The 15,347-nt window shown below is 42.6% G+C and overlaps 1 protein-coding gene across 19 annotated transcripts in view; it reads left to right on the forward strand.

Annotated features, from left to right (window-relative positions):
• PARD3 (par-3 family cell polarity regulator) overlaps positions 1-15,347 on the forward strand; it is a 656,180-nt gene that overhangs the window by 270,265 nt on the left and 370,568 nt on the right. For 14 of the 19 annotated variants that reach the window (XM_073581677.1, XM_073581663.1, XM_073581668.1 and 11 more), the window contains exon 5: positions 7,480-7,611. The exons of the other annotated variants lie outside the window; for them this stretch is intronic. In XM_073581677.1, coding sequence (XP_073437778.1) covers positions 7,480-7,611 — 132 coding nt within the window. The remainder of the gene's footprint in view (positions 1-7,479; positions 7,612-15,347) is intronic. 19 annotated transcript variants of the gene reach the window in all.

Here is a 15,347-nt window from a genome sequence, read left to right on the forward strand (position 1 = left end):
AGGTATCAATAGAACAGATCTGTAAGGCGGCCACCTGGTCAACACCTTCTACCTTTTTCAAACACTATCACCTAGATCTAGCCTCTGCGTCTGACCTGACCTTCGGGAGAAGGGTCCTTCAGGCGGTGGTCCCTCCCTAAGCTACCAATCTCTGAAATTCTCTCCGTGGTGCTGTCATGGGTGAGGGAGAATAGCTTAGTTACTCACCGATAACGGTGTTTCTCGGAACCCATGACAGCACCCGCTTAATTCCCCCACTTTTTTTCATGTGTGCGGTGAGCACGATTTAATGTGTGTAGAGTGTGTTCTTAGACACGAGGCTTCTCTATAAGTATACAAATTATAATGTTATGTATATACTTCTGTTAACTAACCGGGAGACCCTCTGATGCTCTGTAACCAACTGGGGGCGGAGGAGAGGTGCCGCTCTTTTGTCTGTAGGTTCCTGTCCTTGATGGGCGGACCCCCTCTCTCCGTGGTGCTGTCATGGGTTCTGAGAAACACCGTTATCGGTGAGTAAGCTATTTCTGTCTAGGCGAATGGCGCTCCTTACATACCTCCTTGGTCAAGACTGGTCAGAAAATCACGAGTCTTGATGAATCGGGGCCAAAGCCTGTATTGGGTATTTTACAAGCTAAATGAGTCTTCCCACAAAGACCAATGTTAGGTCACTGGATCCCCCACAATCACTAGTACTGGTTGTCCAAAGTCCTCTGTTCCTCATCGCCTGTCATTTTGGAGCTGAGCACTCATGCTTGACCATTTTCTCCATAATAAGCACTTCCACACTACAGATGTTTATTCTCAGGACCTCTTTTCTGGTGACATTAGGAATCCGAACAATGCCCCCCCCCCCCAGTGATTTAATAGTTGCCACCATCCTGTTAATGTCTCACAGCTGTCCTCATTTTATTTTATGCCGTAACTCAGCAACCATGTTTGTTTTGGATATTGCCTTCTAAGATTGTATTCACACCCTGCATATTTGTTGCAAAAAATGTCTCCATCTGTCCTATTCATCTGCTCCACGTGCTTTCCACCGAAACAATCCCTTTGAGATCAACGGAGCTGAAATTCAGGTAAATGTATTTTAAGTTTTCAAAGGCATTAAAAATATTCCACACTGTGTTCTCCTCGTCAATATGTTAAATAATTATCGTATATGTTCATTTTATATTAGACTTGCCGTATTCTAGATAGAAAATATCCATTTCACACTGATTCCTTAAGTGTTTTTAGAACCATCCAGTAGTCTAGTAACTTGAGGATTCTTACGAGATTTTTATACTTTGTGGATGTCTCAGACCAAATTAATGGACACATCAATTCTGAGCCGACGTGTTAAACCTCCCGCTTGTACTCCCGTCCCACCTAAGTGGCAACGCTTCTCCCGGATCACACAGACCTTCAGCGAGCTTTGTAGGGAACAGAGATATGTGACAGTCTGTAAATTCAGACAATAAGCTGGAAACCAGTGAACGCTCACAGCAAGTAGTACGTACGCTACCTTCATATAAATGACTTCACCCCTGGATCCTATTGTGAAGTCCTCTAGTGGAGCTTCCAACCATTGTGTTTCACCCATCATTCACTCTGTCCGCAAATTAGCTGACATTGCCGTCTAGTGCTAGCGAAGAAGTAGTTATGGAGACTGCTACAAGAAGCGGATATAATTGTGTAATATATATTCTATGCAAAAATGAATGGCTGTGTCTGTTGGATTATTAAAAGGGTTTTAAATGGTTTAGAATAATGTGAAAACAAACAAGCAAAAAACTCGCCTTACCAATCAACACTGCTTTCTGTTCCGATGCTTTCTGGGTCCCCTGCCGATTTTTATACTTTTTGCTTGATCTGGATAGTCCAGTAACTGTAGAGTCCGGCAGGGCACCTGTGTAGTGTTAAAACTGTATTCTGTTGACATTCTGAGGTGTTTTTTTTTTTTTTTTTTTAATTTACTTTTTTAAAGAAGCACTCCCTCCTCCCATCAAAATTTTTATCCTCTTAATATATTGCAGTCATCATACTGTATGGCACTTTGTACTTACAATTGCTCATTTTCTCATTTTGCCCTTCTACTCCGCTAATTCTTCTCTTTTCCATTAGGTCTATGACATCACGTGATTAAAAACTGGCTATGTGAAACTTTCTAAGCTCTATGTAGAAACTGGAGGTCAATTTTCCCTGTATGAATCATAATTCACTGCAAAAGTCCCTGAGAGGAGGGAGCAGCTGCATCAGTAGTCGAAGAAGGGAGTGATAAATGCAGGAGCAAGAGACTTCCTGTTTCTACATAGTGCATCTAAAAGAGAAAAATTATCTGGGTAAAAAGGCAAAATGAGCAATTGAAAGTACACAGTGCTATATAATATGATGATTGTAATATATTAAGAGGATAAAAACTTTGATGGAAGTGCTTATTTAAGTTATGTAGCAGGACAACCACTTTAATCTATGCTTAATGACTAACAGTTGTGTGAAAGTGTGTTTGCCCCCTTCCTGATTTCCTATTCTTTTGCATATTTGTCACACTTAAATTTTTCAGATCACCAAGCAAACTTAAATATTAGACAAAGATAACACAAGTAAACACAAAATCCGTTTTTTTAATGAAGGTCTTTATTATTAAGGGAAAAATAAATCCAAACCTACAGGGCCCTGTGTGAAAAAGTGATTGCCCCCCCACATTAAAACGTACATTAACTTTGGTTTATTGCATCTTTGGGAAACGTTGTTAAAATTCCCTAGCCAAACACAGGCCTGATAACTGCCACACCTGTTATCAATTAAGAAATCACTTAAATAGAACCTGTCTAATAAAGTGAAGTAGACCAAAAGATCCTCAAAAACTAGACTTCATGTCGCAATCCAAAGAAATTATGGAGCAAATGAGAAACAAAAATAATTGAAATCTATTAGTCTGGAAAGGGTTATAAAGCCATTTCTCAAACTTTGGGACTCCAGGAGAGGCTGGCCGACCAAAAGTACCCCAAGAGTGACGACTCATCCAGGAGGTCACAAAAGAACCCACAACAACATCCAAAGAACTGCAGGCAGCCCTTGCCTCAGTTAAGGTCTTTATTCATTACTCCACTATAAGAAAGAGACTGCGGAAAAATGACCTGCATTACAGAGTTTCAAGGCAAAAACCACTGCTGAGCAATAAGAACATAAAGGCTCTTCTCCATTATGCAAGAAAATATCTTGATGATCCCCAAGACTTCTGGGAGAATACACTGTGGACTGACGAGACAAAAGTTGAACTTCTTGAAAGATGTATGTCCCATTACATCTGGCGTAGAAGTAACACAGCATTTCAGAAAAGTGATATCATACCAACAGTGAAATGTGGTGGTAGTGTGATCGTCTGGGGCTGTTCTGCTTCAGGACCTGTAAGACTTGCTGTGGTAAGTGGAGCCATGAATTCTGCTGTCTACCAAAAATCCTTAAGGAGAACGTTCAGCCATCTGTTCATGACCTCAGGCTGAAGCGCACTTGGGTGATGCAGCAGGACAACTATCCTAAACACACCAGTAAGTCCACCACTGAATGGCTTAAGAAAAACAAAATTAAGACTTCGGAGTGGCCTAGCCAAAGTCCTGACCTTAATCTGATTGAGATGCTGTGGCATGACCTAGAAATGGCGATTCATGCTCAGAAACCCAGTGTGGCTGAAATGCAACAATTCTGCAAAAATGAGTGGGCCAAAACTCCCCCAGAGCATTGTAGTAGACTCATTGCCAGTTATCCAGTCCTGTTGCCGGGCCCCTCCAGCCTTACTGGCTTATCTTTATATCGGACTTGAAGTGATGCTTTTGTGTACGCTGAGCATTCGGGTTGACAAGACAACCATTCAACACACCGTCCTATAAATAAGAACATTAAATAAGAACATTAATATGGTCCTATTAATAAGAACATTAAAATCCCACCCCTATCCTTCCCAGGAATCAATAGGAGGTCAAAAGGATAGGTCATCAGTGTTAAAGTAGTGGACACCCTCTGTAAATACCGCAGGATTTCCCTATAGCTCGGCTTGTCTACTGTGCAGGCTGTATTTGTCTTGTGTCGTTGCATTGACTGTTCACTGTGGAAATGTAAATACCGTATATACTCTTGTATAAGCCGACCCGTGTATAAGCCGACCCCTTAATTTTGTCACAAGAAACTGGGAAAACTTATTGACTTTAAGCCTAGGGTGCACAGTGAGTGGCCCCAGATCATGCTGCACAGTGAGTGGCCCCAGATAATGCTGCACAGTGAGTGGCCCCAGATAATGCTGCACAGCAAGTGGCCCCAGTTATGCTGCACATTGAGTGGCCCCAGATAATGCTGCACAGTGTGTGGCCCCAGATAATACTGCACAGTGAGTGGCCCCAGTTATGCTGCACAGTGAGTGGCCCCAGTTATGCTGCAGTGTGAGTGGCCCCAGATAATGCTGCACAGTGAGTGGCCTCAGATAATGCTGCACAGTGTGTGGCCCCAGATAATACTGCACAGTGTGTGGCCCCAGTTATGCTGCACAGTGAGTGGCCCCAGTTATGCTGCACAGTGAGTGGCCCCAGTTATGCTGCACAGTGAGTGGCCCCAGTTATGCTGCACAGTGAGTGGCCCCAGTTATGCTGCACAGTGTGTGGCCCCAGTTATGCTGCACAGTGTGTGGCCCCAGTTATGCTGCACAGTGTGTGGCCCCAGTTATGCTGCACAGTGTGTGGCCCCAGTTATGCTGCACAGTGTGTGGCCCCAGTTATGCTGCACAGTGTGTGGCCCCAGTTATGCTGCATTGTGTGTGGCCCCAGTTATGCTGCACAGTGTGTGGCCCCAGTTATGCTGCACAGTGTGTGGCCCCAGTTATGCTGCACAGTGTGTGGCCCCAGTTATGCTGCACAGTGTGTGGCCCCAGTTATGCTGCACAGTGTGTGACCCCAGTTATGCTGCACAGTGTGTGGCCCCAGTTATGCTGCACAGTGTGTGGCCCCAGTTATGCTGCACAGTGTGTGGCCCCAGTTATGCTGCACAGTGTGTGGCCCCAGTTATGCTGCACAGTGTGTGGCCCCAGTTATGCTGCATAGTGTGTGGCCCCAGTTATGCTGCACAGTGTGTGGCCCCCAGTTATGCTGCACAGTGTGTGGCCCCAGTTATGCTGCACAGTGTGTGGCCCCAGTTATGCTGCACAGTGTGTGGCCCCAGTTATGCTGCACAGTGTGTGGCCCCAGTTATGCTGCACAGTGTGTGGCCCCAGTTATGCTGCACAGTGTGTGGCCCCAGTTATGCTGCACAGTGAGTGGCCCCAGTTATGCTGCACAGTGTGTGGCCCCAGTTACGCTGCACAGTGTGTGGCCCCAGTTACGCTGCACAGTGTGTGGCCCAGTTATGCTGCACAGTGTGTGGCCCCAGTTGTGCTGCACAGTGTGTGGCCCCAGTTGTGCTGCACAGTGAGTGGCCCCTTATAATGCTGCACAGTGAGTGGCCCCTTATAATGCTGCACAGTGAATGGCCCCTTATAATGCTGCACAGTGAGTGGCCCCTTATAATGCTGCACAGTGAGTGGCCCCTTATAATGCTGCACAGTGAGTGGCCCCTTATAATGCTGCACAGTGAGTGGCCCCTTATAATACTGCACAGTGAGTGGCCCCTTAGAATGCTGCACAGTGTGTGGCCCCAGTTATTCTGCACAGTGTGTGGCCCCAGTTATGCTGCACAGTGTGTGGCCCCAGTTATGCTGCACAGTGTGTGGCCCCAGTTATGCTGCACAGTGTGTGGCCCCAGTTATGCTGCACAGTGTGTGGCCCCAGTTACGCTGCACAGTGTGTGGCCCCAGTTGTGCTGCACAGTGAGTGGCCCCTTATAATGCTGCACAGTGAGTGGCCCCTTATAATGCTGCACAGTGAATGGCCCCTTATAATGCTGCACAGTGAGTGGCCCCTTATAATGCTGCACAGTGAGTGGCCCCTTATAATGCTGCACAGTGAGTGGCCCCTTATAATACTGCACAGTGAGTGGCCCCTTAGAATGCTGCACAGTGTGTGGCCCCAGTTATTCTGCACAGTGTGTGGCCCCAGTTATGCTGCACAGTGTGTGGCCCCAGTTATGCTGCACAGTGTGTGGCCCCAGTTATGCTGCACAGTGTGTGGCCCCAGTTATGCTGCACAGTGTGTGGCCCCAGTTATGCTGCACAGTGTGTGGCCCCAGTTATGCTGCACAGTGTGTGGCCCCAGTTATGCTGCACAGTGTGTGGCCCCAGTTATGCTGCACAGTGTGTGGCCCCAGTTATGCTGCACAGTGTGTGGCCCCAGTTATGCTGCACAGTGTGTGGCCCCAGTTATGCTGCACAGTGTGTGGCCCAGTTATGCTGCACAGTGTGTGGCCCCAGTTGTGCTGCACAGTGTGTGGCCCCAGTTGTGCTGCACAGTGTGTGGCCCCAGTTGTGCTGCACAGTGTGTGGCCCCAGTTGTGCTGCACAGTGTGTGGCCCCAGTTGTGCTGCACAGTGACTGGCCCCAGTTATGCTGCACAGTGAGTGGCCCCTTATAATGCTGCACAGTGAGTGGCCCCTTATAATGCTGCACAGTGAATGGCCCCTTATAATGCTGCACAGTGAGTGGCCCCTTATAATACTGCACAGTGAGTGGCCCCTTAGAATGCTGCACAGTGAGTGGCCCCTTAGAATGCTGCACAGTGAGTGGCCCCTTAGAATGCTGCACAGTGAGTGGCCCCTTAGAATGCTGCACAGTGAGTGGCCCCTTAGAATGCTGCACAGTGAGTGGCCCCTTAGAATGCTGCACAGTGAGTGGCCCCTTAGAATGCTGCACAGTGAGTGGCCCCTTATAATACTGCACAGTGAGTGGCCCCTTAGAATGCTGCACAGTGAGTGGCCCCTTAGAATGCTGCACAGTGAGTGGCCCCTTAGAATGCTGTACAGTGAGTGGCCCCTTAGAATGCTGCACAGTGAGTGGCCCCTTAGAATGCTGCACAGTGAGTGGCCCCTTAGAATGCTGCACAGTGAGTGGCCCCTTAGAATGCTGCACAGTGAGTGGCCCCAGATAATGAGGACAGTGTGTGGCCCCAGATAATGCAGGACAGTGTGTGGCCCCAGTTATGCTGCACAGTGTGTGGCCCCAGTTATGGGGGGGGGTTCTTTCAGCTAAAAAAAAATGGGCTTAAAATCTCGGCTTATACACGAGTGTATATGGTAATTGTATTTAATATTTATTTTATACCTTTATATATTATATCCTAGGTGTTAGTTGAGGTTAGTGTCTTGTGATACCTTTTTGATTTCTTTGTGTATTTTTTTTTTTACGTTTGGCAATGATTGGTGGTCTCTTCTTGACTATTGTAGTGTTTAACCTATAATGGGAGTGGAATTACTGTAATCTTAAAAGTAGAATACCCATGTTGTAGCCTAATACGCGCACTGTGCATACAGTGTCTATATAAATTCCCCTACAGTAATGTATTTTTCTTTCTTTTAAAACAGAAAGATGAGAACTACAGGAGTCTGCCCAGGGATACCAGTAACTGGTCTAAACAGTTTGAAAGGGATAAAGCTCGCTCTTCCTTGAGTGCCAGTCATCCCCTGGTGGACAAGTGGCTAGAGAGGCAGGAGCAGGTAAAACATTGGTATTAATGCTGATTATAATGTAAAACAACCGGCCCATTATAAGAGATATTACTCTGTAAATCTATACTATAATGGAAAGCGTTGCAACCTGGATTTTACCATGAAATCAATGATGACAACCAACTTTTTAAAAACTTTGTGAAAAAGTTTGCCAATGTCTAATATAAGAGAGTTAGGAATACGTTTTTCCACCAATGGGTTATTTATTGACCATATTATCCAATCATCGTAACTTTGTCTGATCCAAGATGACTTTTGCCAGGTGCATTTACATACCCTTAGACTGCACCCCCTTCTTAAAGCTTGGCCTTCTCAAGCTAGTCTGCAGTCACTGTTAAATTGGTTCTTCCACCTACACCTAATACTTGACAGTAAGTGTTCAGTTTACTTGCAGTGCCCCCCACTGGAGAAATTAAGCATTGCACAGGACCCATGAAAATGAATAGTTTGTCTATGTGGTCCTCCAAAGTGAGTGACACTCTTTCTAACTGCTCTTTACTCCTTGTAAAAGAAAAGACTCCTGAACCGAAGAACCTCCTTTATTAGCTCAGAATTCACTAGTAGGGTATATATAAAAAGGGTTTCCTAAATTGGAAAATCCATTGAAGGCCAGATTCACACATCCAAGTCAGGACCACAATGTACTACTGGCCGAGGGGGGTCTTCTGACCCAATCTTGGCATCTTCAAGAGGCTGTTGTGCTTGGGTGGTGAGAACCATGGGTCATGATGCATGGATGTGTGACTACAGTGCCACACTGACAAAGAGAGTTCAAGTGCCAGATGCCAGTATATTATATATAGGGCTCTTTTTTATGCTTTAATTTTCTATTATATTTTTTTTTTTTTTTTTGTAAATCTCTCATCTTTTAGATTTCCTGGCTTGGCTAAACATCCCCAGATGATGGCTTTCTAGATTTTCCTTATATAGTCTTTAAAGATCTCATGGTATGATCCTAGGCTGAAAGTCTAATATTTTCTGATTAACAATGTGTTTGACTGCTCCTCCTCCACCAGAGATGAGGTCGTAATTCATCCATACGCAATGAAATTATTCCCTATACCAGTCTGCCCTCCTTATTTCATTTCTACCCAGACTGATACAAAAAGAATTTGATTTTCAGAAATCAAATTGTAGAAAATCACTCACAGCGGTGAACTAAATTAAAACAATACAGACCTATGTAAGTTAATCTCCGCAAATTATTAAACCGGGGAAAAGGGAAAAATTCAGATTGTATTTTACCTTTCTTTGGTTCCATCTAGACACAAGCTCTGTGGATCTGCCTTGCAGAGTAAATAAGAAAATGAAAAGCATTATAGCCATTAAATCAAGTCCGTAATCCAAATGTAACTTGATTTTTTCAATATCCATAAGGAAAAGGGTCAGATGGATGTTTACTTTGACTTTTGAAGAATAGAACTAGGGCGTCTGTGCTTGTGTTTTGTCTAACTTTTCACATTTGTTTTTCTTTTTTACTTTTATTATTATACTTTAGATTAGTTCTGTAGTCTCCGATTTTAGAGTTGGAATAGTTACAAGGTAACAGTGGCCTAAAGCAATGTTTACACTATGGATTAAAACTCTACATGTGTTTTCTACAACAAAAATCCGAGGCTGACCCTTGGAATCTCTGCAGGTTGCACTGTTGCGGATCTGCACGAGAATTTTCTCAGTTGTCATTTAGTGTGGGGTTAATTCCTGATTTATCAGGGTGAAATCTATGGAAAAGGAGCTGCACTACTTATTTCCATAAGGGATATTTGTTGTTTGTTTTTTGGCATAATAAAGCCTATTCAAAGCTTTATATGCTTAAGAAAACCCACTCTCATGCATGGGATGCAGATCTTACTTTGATTTTGGTGCAGAACCTAAATGAAATCCAACATACCCCAAAGCCTGCTGCGCACGTTGTGGATTTTTTGCACTGTGTTTAAAAAGAAGCTATCAGCAGGTTTTTGGAATCTTATTTCAGTATAATGTAGAGACAGAGACCCTGATTCCAGCGACGTGTCACTTACTGGTCAGTTTTTATAGCCTGCTTGTTTTGTCTGATTTAGACCTAGCAGTGCTCAGAATGCTGAGCTCTGTGTAACCCCGCCTATACCACTGATTTGCAGGTTCCTGTGTGCCCTGTGAATTGACAGCAAGCTGCCAATCGGTGGTGGGGGCGGAGCTATACAGATTAGCCTGACTGGTGTGCATGTGAGATGTAGTCCTGTAATGATCTCCAACTGATAAAACACTTATTGTATTGAAACTATAACACACAGCCTAACGAGGCATATTACTGAAATCAAGCTCTCTTGCTCTATATTATGCCTCTCTCAGATTATTTAGCAAAAACCACGCACTGCCCTTCCCATGCCATGTCATTTATTGGCATAGCTGACTGTACTGGCGTGTAGACCCCCCCTTCATATTTCGGGAACTGTATTTTAATTTTAAACCAAAAAAAATACAAAATACCCAGTGGAGCCGTGGGAATAAAATATAAAAAATTGGCCACTTTTGAGCTGGAGATAGGGTCTCTGATTGCTCCATTAATTTTCCAAGGTCATCTAGTGGTCTTTACTTTCTACATAATGACTACTTTGATGCCATGGCGAATTCCCCCCACCCCTAACATAAACGTTTCATAATGTGGGTGATCATAGAAGTCATATCAGTTTATCGCGTACAGTAAATTATATGAATATCAGGTGCTATTTGATCTCTGTGTTATAAGGCTTTAGAAATGAACCTAATGTTGGTAAGAAATCCTGCTGTAATGTACAATTTTGAGTTTGTCAAGGTCTGCAATTCACATAAATGAATTACTGCTATATAAAAGAGCCTAACATTGCAACAGTAGCAAAGTAAAATACTTTCATAGAATTGACAGCTACCATTAAACTTCCATCCGGTAATTCTGGCAATGAATATAGATCTGTACAAATTAATATTTGTTTGCACATATTTTTTTTCAACATTTCGGCTTTTTGACATGATTGAAAAATGAAGCACTCGGTGTACCGGTTTTTTACGTGAAGGTTATTTCCTTTCACAGAATTGAAGTAGACAAAATGTAATAAAATATGGGCACATTTTCGGTTCCGCAAAGCACCCGGTAATCTGCTTTATTTATGCCGCTTTAGTTTTACGTAATATTGATACAGTAATTTTTCACTTAAAGGTTGTATTTTCTGGCGGCTGCCTTGACAAATTTATATGTGAAATTTTAAATAAAATCTCTCGTCGTCAAGTTCGTTTTTCTTGTGTACCATGCCGAGTCTGGTAGCATTCAGGTTAGGCACGAAGAGTTTATTGTAGCAGATGTTCCACTCTTGAGATAATGTAAAATTCCGAAGTCGGAGCAAATGTAGACGTCGGGAAATATGTATTTGTAATTACTATTTGTCCCTAAATTTTTTTTTAAGGTTCCATGAAGTTATTTCCGTACAATATATCCTGATAGTGGGCTATCTAGTTTGATCCATACCAAATCTCTGTCTTGTGTTGTAAGCCTCCTATTGTTTGCTTTTGGATCACGTCGTAGATCATTACACCATTCTGTTGCAGTCGTTTAATCGAGAATCAATGTTGATGCCTGTTGGCAAAAGTAGATGTTCCACTTTTATTTTTCTAATATACTAGTGATATCAATCAGTTTAAATCAATCGGAACTTATGTGTCGGCACGGGAAATGGCTTACTGGCCTATTTTAGTAGCCAATGCAGAGACAAAAAAAAAAATGGTCCAGCCAGCGAGATCGGGCGCCTTTTACTATTACATCTAAATTTTTTGGGGGTGGGCAAGTCCTTTAAGGAGTAAGTAGAGTTACATCTTGGGCCACCATTTGTAATATTAGAAATGCAATTTCTCAATGTGTCTTGAAGATAGTCACTCACTCTTTCAGCTAATGGAACCCCTGGTTGTTGGTGAAATGTAATAATTTGTCACAATCGGGTCACATTGTAGTTCAGAACACATCATTTCACTCTATTAGTCTAGTCAGTCATCGCTGAGTTAAAGGGACGCTGTCAGCACAAAATGACTGTTCAAACCAAGCACAGCACATTGTAGAGTACATAGCTATAATGCAAATTGAACTTTTTACTGTCCAAATCCGTTGCTGTGTTTGGACAGAAATTGTTCTTTCTTCATATATACTAATGAGGTGCCAGAGGGATGCAGAGATAGATGGCAAACAAGTACGTGGAAAGGTGGACCGTACTTCTCGGCCTCGTTAGATATTAGTAATGCACAACGAATTTTGACAAATGCAGCAACAGATTTGAACACACAAGTGCCGATTCGGGAGTTTTGCACACCATGCTTAGGTCACATGTCCAGTAGTGATCAGCTAGAAGGGATCCAGCAGCAATCCGTTGGCAAAAAGTTGTTCAGACACTGCATCAGTCTATCTTTAAATAACTGATCTCTGCTGAATCCATTTCTTTTTTTTTTTGACATTACAGTCTGGGAAACGGAACCGTTAATTAGCCATCCTTTTTTTTTCCATTTGGAACAGATCTGTGTTTTTTGTGTACTGGATCCTTTTTGCTTACTGGACCCAGTAAGGAAAAAACGGATCCCTTCCAAATGAATGAAAGAAAAATGGATGGCTAATTAATGGATTAATTTTCCCTACACTTCAATGATAAGATTAAACAAATAAAAATAAAAAAACGGATTCAGCAGAGATCAGTTGTTTAGAAACAGTCTAAAGTGTTGTCTGCACAACTTTTTTTTGGTCCACAGATTGCTGCTGGATCTGTTATAACTGATCACTACTGGACTTGTGAACACTAGCCTTAATGAAGGAACGGGGTGGGGTAAGGTGAGCTAAGTTCATTAAGTAAAATACCAAAGTAAAATACACCAATTCCCACTCCATACACATTGGACCCATCTAAGAAGTGAAATACAGGAGGGATTTAATAGTCTCTGTGTTCTGACTTTCTTGATGCTAGTTTTTAAAGAGTATATACATTTTTTTTTTTTTTAAGTTATGGAACTTTGTAAATCACTTTAGAAGTAGATTTTCTTTATTTCTGTAAGTGGCTTTCAACCCCCTGTTTTCCCCCAGTCTATTTGCCTGCCTTCACCTTCATTTATACCAAAATGTATTCATTTGGTGTACAGATGACGGCAGCGGTGGGTCAGCACCGATCTGCTCCTCTGAGGGATGTGCTCATGAATACAATCTCCTGCAGCTGCATATCCCCAGAGTTAGTGAAAAACAGATTCCGAGCTGACCCTTAGGGTACCGTTACACCTAGCGACTCACCAGCGATCCCGACCAGCGATATGACGCGGTCAGGATCGCTGGTGAATCGCTAGGTGGTCGCTAGTGAGCTGCCACTCAGGCAGATCTCACCAGCGACATCGCTGGGGACGGGGGTCGCTACTTACCTGTCAGACGCGGCGATCCTGCGTCCTCCCGCCCGGCTCCACGCGTCGCTCGTCGGCGCCACAGGAAGCGCCGCAGGAAGTGGACGACGAGGAATGGTCCAGCAGCTTCTCGCGCGATCAGCGATAACCAGCGGGGGAGCCGGTCGGAGGTAAGTATCACATGCAGCGATATCGCTAGTAATATCGCTGTAACGTCACAAAATCGGTGACTTTACAGCAATATTGCTAGCGATATCGCAGTGTGTAACGGGGGCTTTACACTGCCATTATCTGTACCCCAAATAAGTACGTTCTGATATTAGTGCAGGTAAATAGACTGGGGTAAAGCAGGGGTTTGGAAGCTACATAAATACTTATAAAGTTGCACAAAAAAACAAGAATGAAGACATATTCTCTAAATCAGTAATTTGGAAAGTTTCGTAACTTTCCATGCTGCTCAAAATTAGGAAAAAAAAGTTGTTAATTGCGCTCATAGATTGTAAAGACCCCGAAGAAAATGTAAGACTTTAGGGTAATTATAAAGTAACAATTAAAAATTCCCCCTCATACTGTCTTATCCTGGAAATGTCTAAATGGAGACAAGATGCTATCCATTAGACCATTCCTCCCGGCCCTGAAAACCGTTTTTCCTTGCCTCATTTGCCTAAGGAAAAAAACAAAGTTTGTGCTGATTCTTCTAAGTCTAACATGCCTCATTTTCCTACTCCAGGAGACTGGCAGCCCACATAGCACTGTGTCTGTCATACCATTTTCCTTTTCACAAGAGTGTTCTAGGACTTCTGTTCTTCAAGATCATTAATAACTGATAGACTGTCCCAAACCCGCAATCTGGGCTGACAGTCTTTGTGTATCCTAAAGCAGCAATATTTTAAACTCGCATCTGTTGGTTCTGAATAAATGTGAGGGGTTTTTTTTTTTTTTTTTTTGCTTTTGGCAGCTTTAACCATCTGTTTCTAGTTCAGTTTGGTTTGCTTTTTTTTGTATTAGCCTCTGTTTATTTCCTCCTCTTACCTATCCTTTTTTCATGCCTTCTATTAACAATCAGTAGGATTTTAGTTAAATGCTTACACCCTTATTGTTTTTATTGCTTTAGCTACATCATGAACAAGCTGCCTTCTCTCTCACAGACTAAACCTCTAACATGGGTATGTGTATGGAGATGGACATGCTGCCCACGTTCCCCCTTGAAGAACCAAGTTTATTGTTATAAAATTTTATGCAATGTGAACTGTGATGTATAATGTGAATTGTGTTAATAATGTTAGCAATATGATTAGTTTGGCCTTAGGGATAGTTAATTAATGGTTGGGGCAAGCCCAGATTGGGAGGGGCAGAGTTACAGGGAAAGTGACAATTTCATGTCAGAGAGTCAAATGGGTTCAGGAGTGCATAGTGAATGGACCAAAAGGTCCAAGGGTAAGCAGCGCCACATTCTGGGGTGACCCTAAGTAAAAGGAGACCGAAGAAAAGGGATAGCGAGATATTTATTTTTATATACACACACACACACACACACACACACACACACACACACACACACACACACACACACACACTCTCACTCACTGTTCAGGGAATCCCCAGGTTGTGTTTAAGATCATTTTAGATGTCAGTGTTATACCAATTAAAAATTAGTCTTGTATAGTCGAAATTTTATAGGAAGTGTGATTATGTTCCAACTGTAGATCTTTGTGGCATCAAAATAGGGATAAACTGAATAAAAGAATGTAAACGTTAAAATAACCAAAAGTATAACAGATTTCAGGAACTTCTCTATTTTGGTCTAAGTTTTTTAGTTCTGTATTGAAGTTTTAAGGCCAGTCGTTATATTTTCACAGCAGATCTGACTAATTAAGCAACTGCATTAACTTTTCACTCATTGAAGTTTAGTGTTCTCATACAACGTTTATTTTGCTTCCAATATAATATAAAATGTAGATTTTTATCAAGTTAAGTACTTGGATCTGAAATGGCATAATTTGCTTAATAAGACTTCACAGTTGCTATTTTCAATTATTCTGTGTTTCATTGAGTTTATAAGGTTTGAAATTACAGGCTGATAAGATTAAAAATGGTTCCTGCTCCCCACAGAGCTTTTATTACTCCAGGGGGAAATGTGCTTGTTGAGAAAATGTGTGCTGTAACCCAAAGCAGATATCGCTAAAGAAACAAAAAAAAAAATCCAGAGATATTGACTTTAGTTTCAGCAAAGACAGGAATGCCAGCTGAATTCAACTATTGGGGGCGGTGGAAAGCTTTTCTGAAAAACATCCTCTTATCTCTGCTGGTTTAGTATTTAATAAAACCACCCAGTTAATTATTGTTCC

This window comes from Dendrobates tinctorius, unplaced genomic scaffold, assembly GCF_039654945.1.
Source record: "Dendrobates tinctorius isolate UK_male_01 unplaced genomic scaffold, ASM3965494v1 ptg000070l, whole genome shotgun sequence".
Taxonomy (NCBI): domain Eukaryota; kingdom Metazoa; phylum Chordata; class Amphibia; order Anura; family Dendrobatidae; genus Dendrobates; species Dendrobates tinctorius.